At 33.6% G+C, this 17,349-nt stretch overlaps 1 protein-coding gene across 1 annotated transcript; it reads left to right on the top strand.

Moving 5' to 3' along the window:
* The first annotated feature begins 2,402 nt into the window (after positions 1–2,402).
* On the top strand, positions 2,403–3,664 carry LOC140979535 (uncharacterized). Its single transcript, XM_073444975.1, has 3 exons — positions 2,403–2,837; positions 2,998–3,171; positions 3,290–3,664. The coding sequence occupies exons 1-3, from the start codon at positions 2,457–2,459 to the stop codon at positions 3,440–3,442; spliced, it is 708 nt and encodes a 235-aa protein (XP_073301076.1). The 5' UTR covers positions 2,403–2,456; the 3' UTR covers positions 3,443–3,664.
* The last annotated feature ends 13,685 nt before the right edge of the window (positions 3,665–17,349 follow it).

Consider the following 17,349-nt stretch of genomic DNA (forward strand, 5'->3'; position numbering starts at 1 on the left):
TGCGCACCGATAAAAATTAAAATCTTGCAATTAAAAATACCCAATAAATCCCAATTCTTGAAAAATACCTTTAAAACATCTTAAATTAATTAATAAAAATTAATCATGTAATAAAAATAATTTTTTCCTTAAAATTATCCGGTCTCCGTTCCTCGTTCGAGCGCGAAATACAACTTAAAACTATAATGCGTGAACTTTTAAAAATATCGTGAAATAAATCCTATCATGCAATAATTATGCATAACTGCTAAGGAAATCTGGAAGAAACTGATTCAGTTATGCGAGGGCAATGAGCAAACTAAGGAGAATAAACTATCAGTTGCCGTACAAAAATTCGACAATATCAAGATGAAGATTGGAGAATCTATGCATGTCTATGATGAAAGAATCAGTGGAATAATCAACGAACTGAATGCACTTGGAAAAGTGTATTCAAACAAAGAAATAGCATTGAAAGTAGACAGAGGTCTTCTCAAGGAATGAGATGTCAAGACCATGGCGATGCGAGAAATAGCATTGAAAGTAGTCAAATGCTTCTATTTGACGTCACAACAATAGGTTTTCAGGGATCCATTCCGTGGCAAATGATTGGGTTTCTAACCCAAAAGAGGTGCAGTCATTTTTTATGTATTATTACAACACTTTGTTCACTACTTCGAGTCATTCATCGATCTCTATAGATGCTGCACTTTCTGGACTAGAAGCTCGGGTTACTGGTCCTATGTGTACCCTCCTGGATGCACCATACACTGCATAGGATGTCCACATTGCATTATTCAGGATGGCATTGTGGAATGCGCCTGGTCCCGATGGATTTCATGCTGGTTTTTTCCAATCTAATTGGCAATTGGTTGGTGAGCAATTCACTTCAGTGTGCCTGCAGATCTTGAATGGAGTCATATCTATTAGAGATCTCAATACATTTACCTGGTTCTCATCCCAAAGGTAAAGCATCCAGGACTTTTCACAGAATTCCATCCAATTATTTTATGTAATTTATTGCCAAAACTGTAGCCAAAGCAATAGCCAACTGGCTTAAACTGCATCTCCAAGAGATTATTGATCTTGAACAAAGTGCATTTGTTCCAGGGAGATCGATTACGGATAACGTTTTGGTGGCCTTTAAATGTTTGCACACTATTCGGAGGAGAGAATTAAGAGGAAGGAAAGGACTGATGACAATAAAACTTGATATGAACAAAGCATATGACAGGATTGAATGGGACTTTTTATGTGCTATTATGAGGCGGTTGGGATTCTCAAATTCATGGGTTGATCGAATATTGAATTTGTTTCAGTCTACCAGATTCTCAATTCTTCTTAATGGCAGACCAACTGAATATTTTCTACCATCTCGGGGTCTAAAAAAAGGATGTCTGTTGTCTCCGTATTTATTTCTGCTATGTTCACAAGGACTATCCTCCTTACTGAAACGACAATCTGTTTCGGGGGATACACGAGGGATGAAGTGTGTTCGAAATGATCCAGACATAACGCAAATATTTTTTGCAGATGATACATTGTTATTTGGGAATGTTGGTCGAGAGAATTGCAATATATATTATACGTAATGCGCTACAACAATATGAATCTGTTTCGGGCCAAAATATTAACCTCAATAAATCAAGTATATCATTTTCAGTCCTACTAGTCAAGAGAGAAAAGATCTTGTTTTCTCTTCTCTGAATATGCAACGAAATGAATCCTATGAAGTCTATCGATGGTCTTACAGCATTTACGAGAAAAAATAAACAAAGCATTTTTTGAGGGAATGGAGGAGAAAGTCTGGCGCAAATTGCAGGGATGGCAATCACCACATCAAAGTCAATGTGGATGCATCTGTTATCACTTCTTTGGAGTACTTTGGCGTGGGATTAGTTGGCAGAGACAGTAGTGGAGCTATCTTATTCGCTGAAGGTAAAATTTTGCATGGTTCAAGACTAGTGTCGTTGTCTCGTTGATTTGGGATATATAGTCGAAGATAATAATTGAATCTACAGCGATTCAAGCCATACATCATCATACTCCTTTCTCCATGGATACACCCGCTGCGGAGCATATTCGCAAACTTTGTTCAACCTTGGATCGAATTAATTAAGTTCCAGCAATGCTCTCGGATTGCTAACCAAGTGGCACGTGAATTGGCTTGTCGAAGTAGTCTTCATTATCGTTGTAACTTTTGCTTTTTTTGGAAGCAATTCCATTGTTTCTCAGGTCACTACGTTGATTTGCGGGTTGACTAATGTTATAGATTTATTACAAAATTAAAAAACAAAAAACAAAAAAATGATAGAAAGCTATTGGTGGCAACACTGCATGTTGTCCATTACACCATGACAGGAAAAGCCATCAAGTCAACGCCCTCAGCAGAGCTCAACCCCTATAAGTAGACCGCACATTCCACATTCTTGAAATCGAATCAAAGCGATCCCACACGCTAAAACCTCAAGTCAAACATGTTTACCGGGAACCCACTTCATGATGAATATTCCGTCGCCTTCCCCACCGCTCCGTCTCCGCCACCATCTACATTCCCACAGCCTCCCATATTCCTCCCCCCTCTGGCTATTCCGGTAGGCAACGACCACGACTTGATATCAGCACTGAAGCCCGAGTTCGGGTACACCAGCAGCGGCTGCAGCAGCTATGGAGGCTCGCCTAGTTCAGTCACTAGCTATAACACGACTTACAGTCCGACTTTAACCCAGAGTAGCGTTAGTAGCCAGTCTCTGCAGATAAACCAGCTGGAAGGCTACTCTGCCATGAATTCTTCGCATGGCTACTTTGAAGCCGAGGCTGGTTCTTTCAGGAAAGCGTTGAGCACCGGTGATCTGCAGGTATTATAACACGTTTCTTGCGTTTCAACTGCAAAGTAAGATGGAGTATAAGTACTTATGTTTTTGAAAACTATTCAAAACCAGTCTTAATTTCAAATGATAATATAATCATAAAGAGTAATCCTCTCTTTGTTTTTTGTGTGTGTGTGTGTTGTAATAGGGCGTAAACATGGCACCACGAAGCCTGCAATATTCAAGTGGCGGAATGGCAAGCGAGAGCAGTATAATAGAAAGCATGAATAGAGCGAGCCCGTACAGTCCAGAGGAGAAAAAAGAAAGAATTGAGAGGTACAGAAGCAAGAAGAATCTCAGGAATTTCAACAAGAAGATTAAGGTTTCTTTTTATCCTAAAACATATTCATTTTTTTAAGATCCCATATATGTTAAAAAAAAGTTTAATCTGTTTTCTTTCTTCTCGTTCGCTGATTTGAACTATACATTGAATTGATCAGTACGAATGTAGGAAGACTTTAGCAGACAGTCGGCCACGCATCCGGGGAAGATTCGCGAGGAACGATGAATTAGAGAAGACGACACAGGAAGATCATGACGAAGACGATGATAATTGGATCCATTTTCTTGATGCATTTTCATCAAATATATAATGCCTTGATTTTTGTAGCCCTCGAGACGTGATGGAACAACCCTTTTTTTTTTTTTTTTTTTTTTTTTTTTTTTTTTTTTANCTAAACAAGGAAAATCTTGAATTTAGACTGATCGATCTTCCGTGATAAGGCAGATCTTCGACAATGTCGGATTTAGACGAAAAAAATAGTATTTTTCGTGGACTGCCATGTTTTCCGTCAATTCCACCGTATCCTAATTAATGGCATTTTTAAATTTGGCATTAAGTTGTTTTTTGGCGATTTGAATTTCGATTCTAATAATTTGGAAATGTTAATGTAGGTTTTATTAATAAAAAAAAAAAACTGAATTTGAATGGCCTTATAATATTTTCTTTAACTATTTTGTATGAATTCTACTGAACTCACAAAACGAGAATGAATACAAAATAATTATGATATAATTTGACTTTATAGTCTTAGTCGCGTTAACTTTGACATAGATCTTATTATTTGACGTTTTCAGTTGCAAAATTTGACATTAGATACGATATATCAAGATGTCGTCATTGATCATAAGATAAGTTCAAATAAACATAATCCTTCATATTTGTATTAGATTTTTTTAGGGGATAAAATGTATGTTTCTGATTAATTTAATGTAGATTCAGTAAAAAAGGTTTGACTCGATATATANTGTGATAAAAAAATATTAATTATATCGTAGATATAAATTGGGTTTATTTTATTCAAAAAATAATATAAAAAATAAATAAAAATTATTTCAATTGTATAAAGCCACCAAGTAGTAGTACAGTGGTACTCAGCCTAGTTCTTCTTTGTGGGCACCGATCTATAGCCTTATAATAATAATGGAAGTTTACTGACTGACAAGTTGTCACATGTCAACATGGACAGTGCCTTCCCCACAATACATCACTTCAAACTCAAATTCAAATTCAAATATATCCATGGAGTCTCGCAATATATCAGATATAAAAATTTATAGTTTCTTCAGAACCTCAAATTTCACAAATTCGAGAAGCTAGAAATTTGAGCATAGTTATTGATTTCAACGTACGATCTCAACATGAAAATTTCTGCTGACGATCCCAACAGTCAACAATCAAGTTTCAACAGATTATCTCATAATTTCAAATCTTTTTAACTTATATATTAATTTGAAGTTATGACAAATAATGATAGTTAATGAGAGATCAATAGTCAGATTTTGCCCATTAATATAAGAACATAATATTCTGAATCATTATTACACAAAATTTAGAAAAAAATCACCCTAAAATTTGAGGGAGGAGCAGACCAAGAGCAAATTTTGTTTCAAAGACCAACCGATATTTATTAAGCATATTACAGTAACTGTGATTTCGATTTTAACTCATATATTTATGTTAAACCCGGACAATTATTATATGTATGCATGTGTTCAAAGCATGATTCTCGAATCTCCATGTTTGAAGCATTGTAGTTTATGAACAAATTGTAGGAATATATATATATCTTCTGAACATATTTGATTTATGTTATTCTTGATTTCTACCTCACATCTTAGAAGATTAAAATATAAGTAATTAATATCATTTAGCTATGAAATTCATATAATGTTCAGTGCATAAGTGTGATACACGTTTATTTATGAAAATCATAAAAATTATGTATATATCCGCTATTACTTTTATATTTGCGATTTCCATTGAAAAATAAATTTGGAGGCGGGGAAGATTCTATGTTTACTGAGTGACGACCATATCAATCACGCACTCTCAGATAAGAACAAAAAAGAGATCAAAGAAGAAGAGCAAACATAGTTCTGTGCTGGGTGAAAGAGATTCGATTAATAATTGATAGGATCGATTAAAGTAGTTGAAGTGTTTAGAAAGAGGGTTGAATAAACACTTCAGATTTTTGTATTCTTTTCTGATATGTGGATTAGTTCATGTGAATCAGTTCTTTGATGAACTGATCCTAGAATCTTATTTGTCGATATAGATAAGTCAACTGATTGTAGTGCGGTCTTACTGAAATATAGATTGAATACTTAGTGTAAACTGAAATGGTAACTGAAATGAACACTAGAGTTTTTATGGACATCAAATGCTTCTACGTCACACCTTCTATCATAAGGATATGATTTCACTAAAAGACTTTGATATATGACAACATATTGTAATAATCCTATTAGTTGGTCTTACACACTGTCAAACTGAAACTCTTAGTCTAACAGCTCTTATACATTTATTGAGTGAAACGCTCTAAATTGGTAGCCTGAATGCTACTGATAAATACAATGAATGTAGAGCTTCAGAGTGCGATATGTATAATGATAATATACTCGTGAAAGTTATCACAACTAATTGAATGTTGTAGTTTTATTGCTTTGTGTGTTCACTCGTAGTCACCAGCCTTCTTCAACTGATTCGATCAGCTATATATAGTCTTCGATCCCAACAATATATTGAAAGTATTTAATGAACATTTAATGACAAATATCCTTTGAATCGTCTTGTAGTTACTTTATCTGACAGTAGTACGAGGTATTCAGAATGTTCTGTTCTAATTCAACAGTTCTGTTCTTGTACGACCTGTCAGTCTGTCTGCTGATACTTTAACTGATGACGTAGCCAACTGATTAGAAGTCAACTGATCAGCCGATCAGTTCTGTTGGGCATTATCAGTTGTAACTGATGTCCTATCAGTTACGAATACTTCAGTTGATAAGGTTTTTTCAGTTCAGCTAGAACGAGGTTTTCAGTTACGATTACACGACTGTTCGATCAGCTAGATTCTTCGGTTCTCTTCTTGATTAATTTGTAAAACTCTGAAACTTATAATATTCCAAAAATTATATTGTTCATCTTTTATTATTTTAGACATTTCGTTGTTTCTAATCGTTTAATCGATGTAAAGACCATGTATTTAAATATTATGAACGAATAGACAAGATTTAGTTAATTTATGAACTTTTGAAACTTGTTGTTTTCGAATTATAATTTGAGAAAGACGTCAGTGTCACACTCCTGGGGCGTGACAATTTAAATTATTTTAAAATATTTGTCTTTACGCAATTTTTATATTTGATGTCATCAATTTTCAGTATTAGTATCCTCTCTTTGCATATTTTTTTTTCAATTTTTATCCTTCTACCCGGTGTTGTGATGACCCCACGTCGATATAACATTTACATATGCAGTGTCATATCAGCACTACAAAAAAAACTATTTAAATCGCAAAAAATTAAAAGATAAGGGACAAACTCAATTTCAATATTAGAAATGACAAAAATGACGAAAAGTCAATTATATAAGCGAAAATTGCAATTTTTCCTATTAGATATAACAAGTTATATAAAATAAACAGAATGAGGTCAATACCACGGTAGGGGTATCAATCGGGTCGGGTGGGTCGGATTTCGGGTCGACCCGCAAATATAATTTTTTTTCCAACCCGAACCCGAACCAACCCGAAAACCCCCAACCCGAACACGAACCCGTCTAACCCGACTCAACCCGTCTAACCCGCCTAACCCGAATTTTATTTATTTTTTTATATTTTTTAAAAAAAATTAATGAAAAAAATTCGAAAAAATAATAATATTTTAATTTAAACACATAATAACAAAAATTCCGATTTAAATTTGGAAGTTTAATTGTAGAAAATTAAAAGTATATTTACTAAATCAAATAAACAAAGTTAAAAAAATAAAAAATACAGAAAATAAATATTAAATGATGTTTTTCGTCTTGGATCGTGTCAGGTTGACGAGTCGTGTTGCATTTTGACACCCCTAAATTACCACGTCTGTTTATTACTCCCACATGTACATGTTAATCCTACGCAATTATTGTCCATATGAACACAATATAATAATGTATTCCTTAAACCGATTCCCAAATTTTACGTAATTCAATTTTGATCACGTTTGAATTGATGCTTTATAAATTAATACAACGAAATCTCATCGAAGATGTTTCTTTTCATTTAATAAGTAAACGGGGGTTTAGATTAGGGATGTCAATGAGTCGATCATATACAAAGCCACATGTCGTCTCTGGTCAAGATGCATGAAGTAAAAAGAGCCGGAGCTCGATTTTGTTCATGCATAACCCCGCGATCGAATCGACTCAGTCATAGGCTAAAAATAAAACTAAAGCAACATGATCTCTTAATTTGGTACGTGGATGGGCAACATATTACTTAGGATATTTCAAAATATGATTAAATAAAAAACGTTCTGACTCTTATATTTGGAATCATGGAAGATGGTGAATGTTTGGAGTGTGTCATCTATGTATTCAAGACTCTGCAGGGGATTAGTTCTTCGAGCAACTTCTGGTGGGGAAAATGCTAGCTAGCTAGCTGTTCTAGACTAGGAAAACTTCAATTTGATATTATCTCAGATAGTGGTTTTCTCTATTTGTTGTTTATTCTCCTCTATTTTGTACATTTTATTTGGACTTCTTTTGGGAAAACTCTTGATATATAGAGCATTTACTACTCCTACTATTACTCTTTTGTCCAAAGGGGACAACAGCTAAAGATGGATGGATTTTGGCCATATCAATTTTTGTAAATTTGGTGGGTTTCCTCGTGTGCACATTGCCAAAACCCCAATAAATTTTGTGCACATTAAACACGCCTATACAGAACCAAGACCATGATGCTATACACATATATATATATATATATGATACCAAATTTTATGTATATTAGTACTGTAAATAGTTTTAATTGTATCACATATTGCCACATTAGTACTGCATAACAATGCAACTGATATTATATATGTTTGAGTGTAAATATATATGTCATTAATTACTATAGATGTTACAAATATCTTTAATGTATAAATATATTTTTCAGTGACTTATACGTAATTAATTAATGACTATAGATGTACATATATTGGATGTTTAAACATATGTTTGATTAATGAGTTATATGTCATTAATGAACATAGATGTTATATATATCTTGGATATATCAATATATGTTTGAGTGGGTTATATGTCACTAATGACCATAGATGTTATACATATTTTTGGATTTATAAACATTTGTTTGAGTGATTTATATGACACTGATGAACATAAATGTAGCATTTATCTTGGATGTATAAACATATTTTTGAATGTATTATATGTCATTCACGACCATAAATGTTACATGTATCATGATGTATAAACATATATATGAGTGAGTCATATGTCATTAATACCATAGATGTTACATATATATATCTTTGATATATAAATATAAACATATGTTTGAGTGAGTTATATGTCAATATTGACCTTAGATATTACATATATCTTTGATGTATAAATATATATTTGAGTAACTTATATGTCACTATTGATCATAAATCTTACATACATCTTGGATGTTTAAACATATGTTTGAGTGGCTTATATGTCACTCATGACCATAGATGTTACATATATTATGGATATATTAACATATGTATGAGTCAGGTATACATCATTAATGACCATAGATATTATTTATATCTTGGTTGTATAAACATATTTTTGAGTGAGTTATAAATCATTGATTACCATAGGTATTACATATAATTTTTTATGTATAAACATATGATTGAGTGAGTTATATGTCATTGATGACTGTATATGTTACATGTCTTGGATGTACAAGCATATGATTGAGTGACTTATATGTCATTAAAGATCACCCTGCCCGCATTTCCTTTTGAAGGGGCCAAAAAAATGTCTCCACCTGCTGCCAACAGTAACAGTCTTTCTTCGGAACATGTGTATAAGTTAGTGTCTTGTTTTTGTATGGTATCAGCAACACCAATATGGTCTTATTATGTATTACTTATGTCTTATTTTTGGTACACAATAAATTAATTGTAGTATCAATAAACCTAATGTGTCGTACAATGAACACATCTATAAGTTTGTGGTCGACGTTCTTGTATGATATCAACAGGACAAATGGTCTTACTATGTAGAACTTATGTCTTGATTTTTTTAACAAAATATCTTAGTTGTGGTATGACTAATACCCAATACGTGGTACCATGAACACATGTATGAGTTAGCGGTATTCGTTCCATTATTTTGTAGTACTAATGTGACCACATGTGGTACAATTAAGACTATTTGAAGTACTAATATATTTAAAAAATGACATTGTAACAATATGGTCTTGGTTTGTTTGTGTATATTTAGTACCAGTTGTATTGTTACATGGTACTAATGTAGCAATTTGCGATACAATTAAGTGTTATTAATATAGATAAAATATGGTATACTATTCATATATGTGTAATATCATTATCTTTGTTGTTATTTACGTAGTATTAATGTGGAAAAATGTTGTACAATTAATACTATTGACATTACTAATATAGTTAGAATATGGTATTGTATGAATATATGTGTTACATCATGGTTTTGGTTCATTCACATATGTCCAGCACCAATTGCATTGTCACGTACTACTAATTTGGTACAATTAAGACTATCTATAATACTAATATAATTAAAATATGGTATCGTATACATATATGTGTGTCATTGTTTTCTTGATTCATTCACGTATGTCCAGTACCGGTTTCATTGTTACGTAGTACTGATATGACAAATTATGGTACAATTAAAACTAGTTGAAGTACCAATATAGTTAAAATATGATATTTTATACATATATAGTTAATATACAACCTTATGAACAAAATTAGTTCCAGCTAACCATGTTCGCCCATCTATGAGGATGTGAATTGACTGTGACACCAAAGCTTTAATGAGGATATCGTGAGGGTAAAGACCTTAGAGGGAGCCCGTTTATGGGAAAAGACCCAGAGGGAGCCTGATGATCGTATTTTCATATTTGGCCACGGCCCAGTGAAGAAAGTTGCTGACGCCGCCCCCAAGTACTTGGGATATCTAGACTGATCAGTCGACCAATAATATGATATATGATAGTCATTTTCAAGGATCAAACTTCACCCAAAATGATATATGATGATGAAAAGTCTTATGATTTAATGATTTATGATTTAATTATGATTACTAGCTTTTACGCGAGCTTATTTTATTAAAAGATTTATTTCAAAGCTGCATGTGCCTGTATATATACTATTTGTTACGCATGGTTAGAACGTGCTGAGTCATTAGACTCACTAAATTTGAATGGTCACATGTGTTGACGCTTGAGTGGATCAAATCCGGCATTACACTCCCGGGGGACTTTTATTTTCCGCATTAGCTTAAGATTTAAGATTTTAAAGTAAAGATTTTGAGAATTATTTATTTAAAAATTTTATGCTTTATTTTAAAGTTTAGTCGTTGGATTATTTTAAAATTGACATACGATTTTGTGGTTGACGATTTATAGATTTTTATGCATTCGAGGCTTTTAAATTAATATTTTTTTATGTTGGATGGTTTTGAAGTTAGAAGAAAATGGTTATAAAAAAAAGTTTCCCTAGTATTTATCTAAATTTTAAAGTTAAAAGTAATGGACGTTTCACTAACGGTTATGAAATCAATTGCCTTTTAAATGTATTTATAGATGTTGGAACCAGAGCTCAAATAGTCTAACCGCATTGCTTGTAACTGGACTTTTGAAAACAGGTTCTCAATGCACATTCAACCGAACATGACTAATACAACCAAACTTTATGTAGTCCAACCGCACTATGCATGTTTCAGTGCATGATATTAGAATCGAACTTCACGAAATCCAAAGCTATCATATCTATCAAATTCAGTTATATGAGAATATCTTCTTGACCAATCATGCACAAGAAATAAAAAAATTAGAAGACCATGATGTCACCCAATGAGAAAGAAGGTTGTTGTAGCATATTCTCTCGTCTGTATCAACTTTTCAGAGCTGTTGATTGACATTTGTGGAGAGGCGCCAACGAACCATTAAATGCAACGTACTATTATTCAAGAAATTACAATGATAAAGTTTATTTTGCAACAGAAAAAGGAAAAGTCAAACTTTTCAAGTATTTGAACATTAAGAGTCAAGAGAAAATATGAATGGAGAGTTTTTTCATTTATTTGATGCTGTCTAAACAAATTATAAGTCTACAACCTCTCAAGATTTCTGACCACATTAACTTGAATCATTTTTTAGCCGCTCATAAGCCCCCACATTTAAGTTTATGACATATCATCAAGGATTAAACCATGACTTCTCACAACATCTCAAATCGTTGTTTAATCACTGCCACAAGTTGTTTAAATTTGGGATTTGTTTACTTACAATTATTGTATTGTTGTATAAGTGGAACTAGGAGTTTCCATTTAGGCAATTCGTAACGCCCGAAAATCAGTACACGTAGACCACATGCATGAAAATTATTAAATTGCTAAAATATTTTAATTAAATGATTTTGTATGCATGAATGATATATTTTGAGTAAATAAATGATTAATTGTGCAATTTTGTTTGATTTCATAATTTAAAGAATTTCAGAAGAGTATCGGTGATTGGCCGGGGATGGAGGACCAGAGACGATTAAAGTGTTAAAGATTTAAATGCTAAAATTTTATTTTTAGTTAAGAAAATATTTATTTAAATATTTTAAGATTATTGAATTTTGAAGGTCAAATTTAAATTAATTAGAGAGAACAAGGAATTTTATATAATTTATAAAGGATTTTGGGAAAAAGGTATTTTTAAACCTTTTTAATTTATGACCTAATGAACTTGTTAATCTTAATGAGCCTAATTAATTATTTAATAACTAGGATTAATTAAGCCACTAATCAAGCGTTTAGGAAACACTTTTAATTTTTTTTAAAAAGAGTCCTCCACACACACACCCCTAAACACACACACACACACAAATTACGTGAATTGAAGGGGAAAAGAAAAGAGTGCAGCGGCCGATCCTTTGGCTTGGGCAAGTGAAGTTTGATTTTTTTTTTTCTCCTTCGTTCTTCGATTTTCTTCTTTGTTCTTCCTTCCACAACGATCACCTTACTTCCTTGCATCCCAAAGTGGGTTTTCAGCGAGGTGTTAACAACAAAAATGGTAGAAATCGCCTTCCATTCAAATCATAATATGTGTGTTTTATGTTTCGAAGCATGAAAATTATATTGATCGAATTATTTAACGTTTTGGCAATTATTTTCAAAGTTTTTGGCATTTTTACGTTGTTTGAGTCGTGTTATGATTCCTAAAGGGCACACTGCCAATATGACACATTTAAGTGACGGGTAAAGTGTCGATTAAGGGTAAGATGATGGGTGGTCATGTGCAAAATGAGCCGTGCTTGGGTGAGGCTAGAACTTAGGGTTTTCTTGCACAGTTTTGGGATGGTGTGCATGGCTAGTTTGTAGGGTGCGAAGGGGCTTGTGCGGCTGGGCTAGGCTGGTCGGTGAGGGTCCAGGAGGGGGCTGGTGGGCTGGACGTGATCTGGTCCAAAGTGGCTTGATGGTGGCTCGAGAGTTTTAGGTGCGCGGCTTGGTTTCGGAGAAATATGTTCGAAAATGGCTAGGAAAATAGATGAGTCTCGAACCGTGGTTCACGGTGATAGTTTAGGGATGAAAAGTCTATGTTTAAAGCTTAAGAAGAAAATAGTTAGTTTTGGAAACGGTTTAACTATTAAGTCATTAAATCAAAAGGTTCGGGATTACGTCTAAGAAAATATAAGAAGTCAAATTTAATCTTATATTATGCTATGAGATAGGCTCGAATCAAGAAAAGTAAGAAAAATTCAAGAGACCGATGGCTGAAAAAAATAGAAAATATTTTTATTAAATAATTGTTTTTAATTATTTAAAATATGATTGATGATTTTTCATATTTTTGAAAATAATGGTTTTTGAGGTGATTTTATACATTGGGACGTAAATTTTATCGGTGTTGGTCTTTCAACAAAAATACGAGCGTTTTGGCAATCCGACGAATAAATTCACAAACTTTATTAAAGAAAATAATTTTTATATTTTAATTAAGCACTAATGAGCCTAATTAACCTTCCTAATGGGTCTAAGCTTGATTATTTTTTTAATTAACTATATAATATACTAAAACCTACACTAAACCCCATAGCATCCCACGCCCCACCTCCCCAATAATTTACAAACTCTTCCCTCATAATACACGACACACAAAAGCTAGAATTGAGAGAAAACTTTCGAATTTTTCAAATGAAAATCAAGCCAAGGTCGTTCGTCGCCGTTTTTCGCAATCGTCAACGTCTAATCGTACGTTAAACACTCAAAGGCACGCCATATTCTTTCCTTCAAACATCTATCATACCATAGTATTTGTTTAAGCATGTTATGAATGAAAACAAACCACACATCTTATTATTTTCGTACATGCATCTTATGTGGTTTTTAAAACATGAAATTTTCTCCAAAAATCATGATTAAAATGTACCTAAGGGGCTGCCCTGATTAGGATATGAACATTTGCACAAGTTTTAGAGTCATAGAAAACAACTAAAACGTTGCACAGCATGATAGAATAAAGCTGGATCAGAAACTGTTTGCTTGGTGTTCGAAGGGCTTGGGTTCATGGGGTTATGGGGCTTGGCTTGCTCAAGGCTGGGACCAAGGCTGGCTAGAGTTGTGTTAGGGTCATGGAAGGATTTCTAGCCACGCTAGGACTCGAGACCAGGGGCTGGAGAGGAGTCCTAGCAAGCTAGGACTCCACCCGAGAGCATCAAGAAGTCGCGCAAGTACAGTAGCTTGTACAGGGAGGAAAGGCTCGGCCAAGGGGCCCTGGGCTGGGCTAGGTCGACTCTTTAGGGTCCTAGGAGGGTGCTTGAGGGGCTGGTTCAAAGGCTGGCTCGTTGGTTAGGTGGCTAAGAAAGAAAACAAGAGTTATAGTGCATGTGGGTTTCTCTACCAAGACAAGTGCTGGGATGTGGCTTCGGTTTTGGGGCTAGGGTCGAGTCCTATGGGTTATAAGGGTCCAGGAGGGTTTCTAGAGGGGCTGGTCATGAGTTGGTGCAGGGTGGCTCGACGTGGCTCGAGCCAAACACAGAAAACGTGAGGGAGGCACCATGGAGTCACGCATAGGCTGTTACTTCTTCAGGTGGCTCGCTGCTCGTGTTCAGCGTTTCGGCTGATTTGGGCGTGGTCCAGGGATGGTTAGGGCTAGGTGGGCTCGGTGGTGGCTTGGCTGGAAGTGTCCTAGTTGGGTTAGGAGTCCTAGATATGCTAGGAGACACTCATACACACATGCATGCAATCGGGCTTACGGGAAAGGGGTTTTTAGTCAGTCCAGGGCTGGTTTTATGGGCTAGGCTTGGTGAGGAGGGTACCTAGGTGGGTTGGCTTGGGTTTGGCTTGAGGTGGCTCGACCATGACTCGAGTAAATTGAGAGATGGCTTGGTGTGTTCGTCTAGGTGTCAAAAACGAAAATTTAAAAGACTAAAATTGAAACCATGGGTCCACGAGTGTGGTTCATGGTTCACAAGGGTATAATAAATAATAAAAATGTTATGTTTAAAATTTGAGATCAAAATAATGAGTTCTGGATTTATTCGGGACTTAATCGCCTCACGAAATTTTAATTAAATAATTAATTGGAACGCCTAGATTTAAGCTTAATAAATTATGAAAAATTTTATTTACGCTCAAATAATTATTAAAAGTCTAAGTTTTAATTTGGGAATTTTATATGAAAGTTTGGTTTAATTCGGGATTAAAACGTATTAATACGTTACATTTAAAGATTAATTTAAAAGTCATCGATTTAAGCGAAATAAAAATATGAAAAAAATTAATTAAGCTTAAATAATTATTTGGGATGGTCTAAAGTCGACGGAATTAAGAAAAGATAAAAAACACGTGAAATTTTACCTCTAGGGGTAAAACGGTAATTTTAATCCCGAAAATTAGTTAACGTCATGGCAGTGTCCTGAATGTTGTTTTACATGCTAATATGATTGTTTCAAATGTTTATAAATTTTTATGATGTTGATTTTAAATGTTTATGATTTAATATGTCAAAATGTTATTTTAAATGTTTATGATGTTAAAATGTTATTTTAAATGTTTATGGATTTTTAATATGTTAAAATGTTTATTTTAAACGATTATAAATTTTTATGATAAAACGATAACCTAAAAAGATATGTTGCATGCTTGTTTTTAAAAGAAAAATGATATTAAAATGCATGATTTTATAAAGTGATGAAAATGTGAAACATTGGAGGAGGTGAAATAATTGTGACTATTGATGATATGAGGATATGAATGAGGATGTCGTGAGGAAAATGCCCCAGAGGTAGCCCATTTATGAAAGAAGGTCCCAGAGGGAGCCCGTCTATTGGAGAAGGCCCCATAGGAAGCCTGACGATCATATTTCCATATGTTGAGGATAGGCCAAGGCTCAGTTGACGGGTGATAGTGTCGCTGATGTTCTCGTCGTCCAGTACTGTGGTTACATGTAGATGGATCCATCGACCTTATGAGGAAAGGAAAGTCACGATTAACGATCCGTATTCAATAAAAAAAAATGTATATACTCATGATGAAAGAATATATGATATGAAATGATAAAAAGGAAATGCTTATGTTTAAAGTTGATGCATCATTATGAAAATGTTTTTGTTTAAAGTTTATGCATCATGAAAATGTTATTGTTTAAAGTTATGCATCTTCATGAAAACGATATTTTAAGTACAAGTATTTTTAAGGTGCATGTGTTTGTAGTACTTGTTATCAAGATTATGATGTGTTGAGTCTTTAGACTCACTAGATGTGATTGATGCAGGTGATTATGATAATGGAGGTCTTGATGGTTAACTTTGCTGGACTGAAGGTACACATAACCCGAGGACTGACGCTAGTTTTCCACACTAGTTATAATTTATGATTTTAAGATTATGTTAAAGATATTTTTTTGACTTTTATTTATGTTTATGAGTGGTTTTTAAAAGATTATAGTATGAGCTATGCTTTTCAAATAATGTTTTTAGGTTTGGTAAATCGTTTAACGATTATATGATTCAAACTATTTTCCTTTGATTTTTAAATGTTAGTTGATCGTTTATTTTTAAAATGGTACAAGGTATTTTTAAAGTGTATATATATGTATTCGGCCGATTTAGTAAAAGGAAAAAAAAATTCTAGCATGTTTTAAGAAAAACGAGTAGTGGACGTTTCATCTTTAATGGGGATATCGTGAGAAAAAAGGTCACAGAAGAAGCCCGATGACCGTATTTCCATATTTGGCCACAGCCCAGTGATGAGAGTTGTTTACACCCCGCCCCGCCCCCAAGTACTTGGTATAGCTAGACTGATCAGTCGACCATGTTGATATGATATATGATAGTCACTTTCAAGGATCAAACTTCACCCAAAATGATATGCGATGATGAAAAGTTTTACGATTTAATGATTTATGATATGATATATGATTAAGAGTTTTTACGCCAGCTTATTTTATAAAAAAATTATTTTTAAAGCTGCATGTGCATGTATATGTATTATTTGTTACGTATATTTAAAACGTGCTAAGTCATTAGATTAACTAAATTTGGATGGTCGCAGGCGATAATGATTTTGAGGGAGGCACTGAAGCTTGAGTGGATCGGATCCGACAGTACACTCCCGAGAGACTTATATTTTCCGCATTAGATTAAGATTTAAGATTTTAAAGTAAAGATTTTGAGGATTATTTATTTAAAAAATTTATGCTTTATTTTGAAGTTTAGTTTTTGGAATATTTTAAATTGATGTACGATTTAGTGATGGACGATTTATCGATTTTTATGCATTTGAGTTTTTAAAATATTAGTTTTATGTTGGATGGTTTTAGAGTTAAAAGTAAATGTTTATGATATATATATATATATATATTTCCTAATATTTATTTAAATTTTAAAGTTAGAAATAATGACGTTTCACAAATGACAAGTTCTAAATTGAAACACCATTGACTTTTTCTAGTACATTTCTTTTTAAATATATAATTCGTACAACCAT

This window comes from Primulina huaijiensis, chromosome 6, assembly GCF_012295235.1.
Source record: "Primulina huaijiensis isolate GDHJ02 chromosome 6, ASM1229523v2, whole genome shotgun sequence".
Classification (NCBI taxonomy): domain Eukaryota; kingdom Viridiplantae; phylum Streptophyta; class Magnoliopsida; order Lamiales; family Gesneriaceae; genus Primulina; species Primulina huaijiensis.

What these genes read in the sequence shown, in the direction of transcription:
- LOC140979535 (XM_073444975.1), top strand. Translation starts at nt 2,457, where the DNA reads ATGTTTACCGGGAACCCACTTCATGATGAATATTCCGTCGCCTTCCCC. An exon ending in TGAGCACCGGTGATCTGCAG is followed by an intron (nt 2,838 to 2,997) that starts GTATTATAACAC and finishes GTGTTGTAATAG; the next exon opens with GGCGTAAACATGGCACCACG. An exon ending in ATTTCAACAAGAAGATTAAG is followed by an intron (nt 3,172 to 3,289) that starts GTTTCTTTTTAT and finishes TGAATTGATCAG; the next exon opens with TACGAATGTAGGAAGACTTT.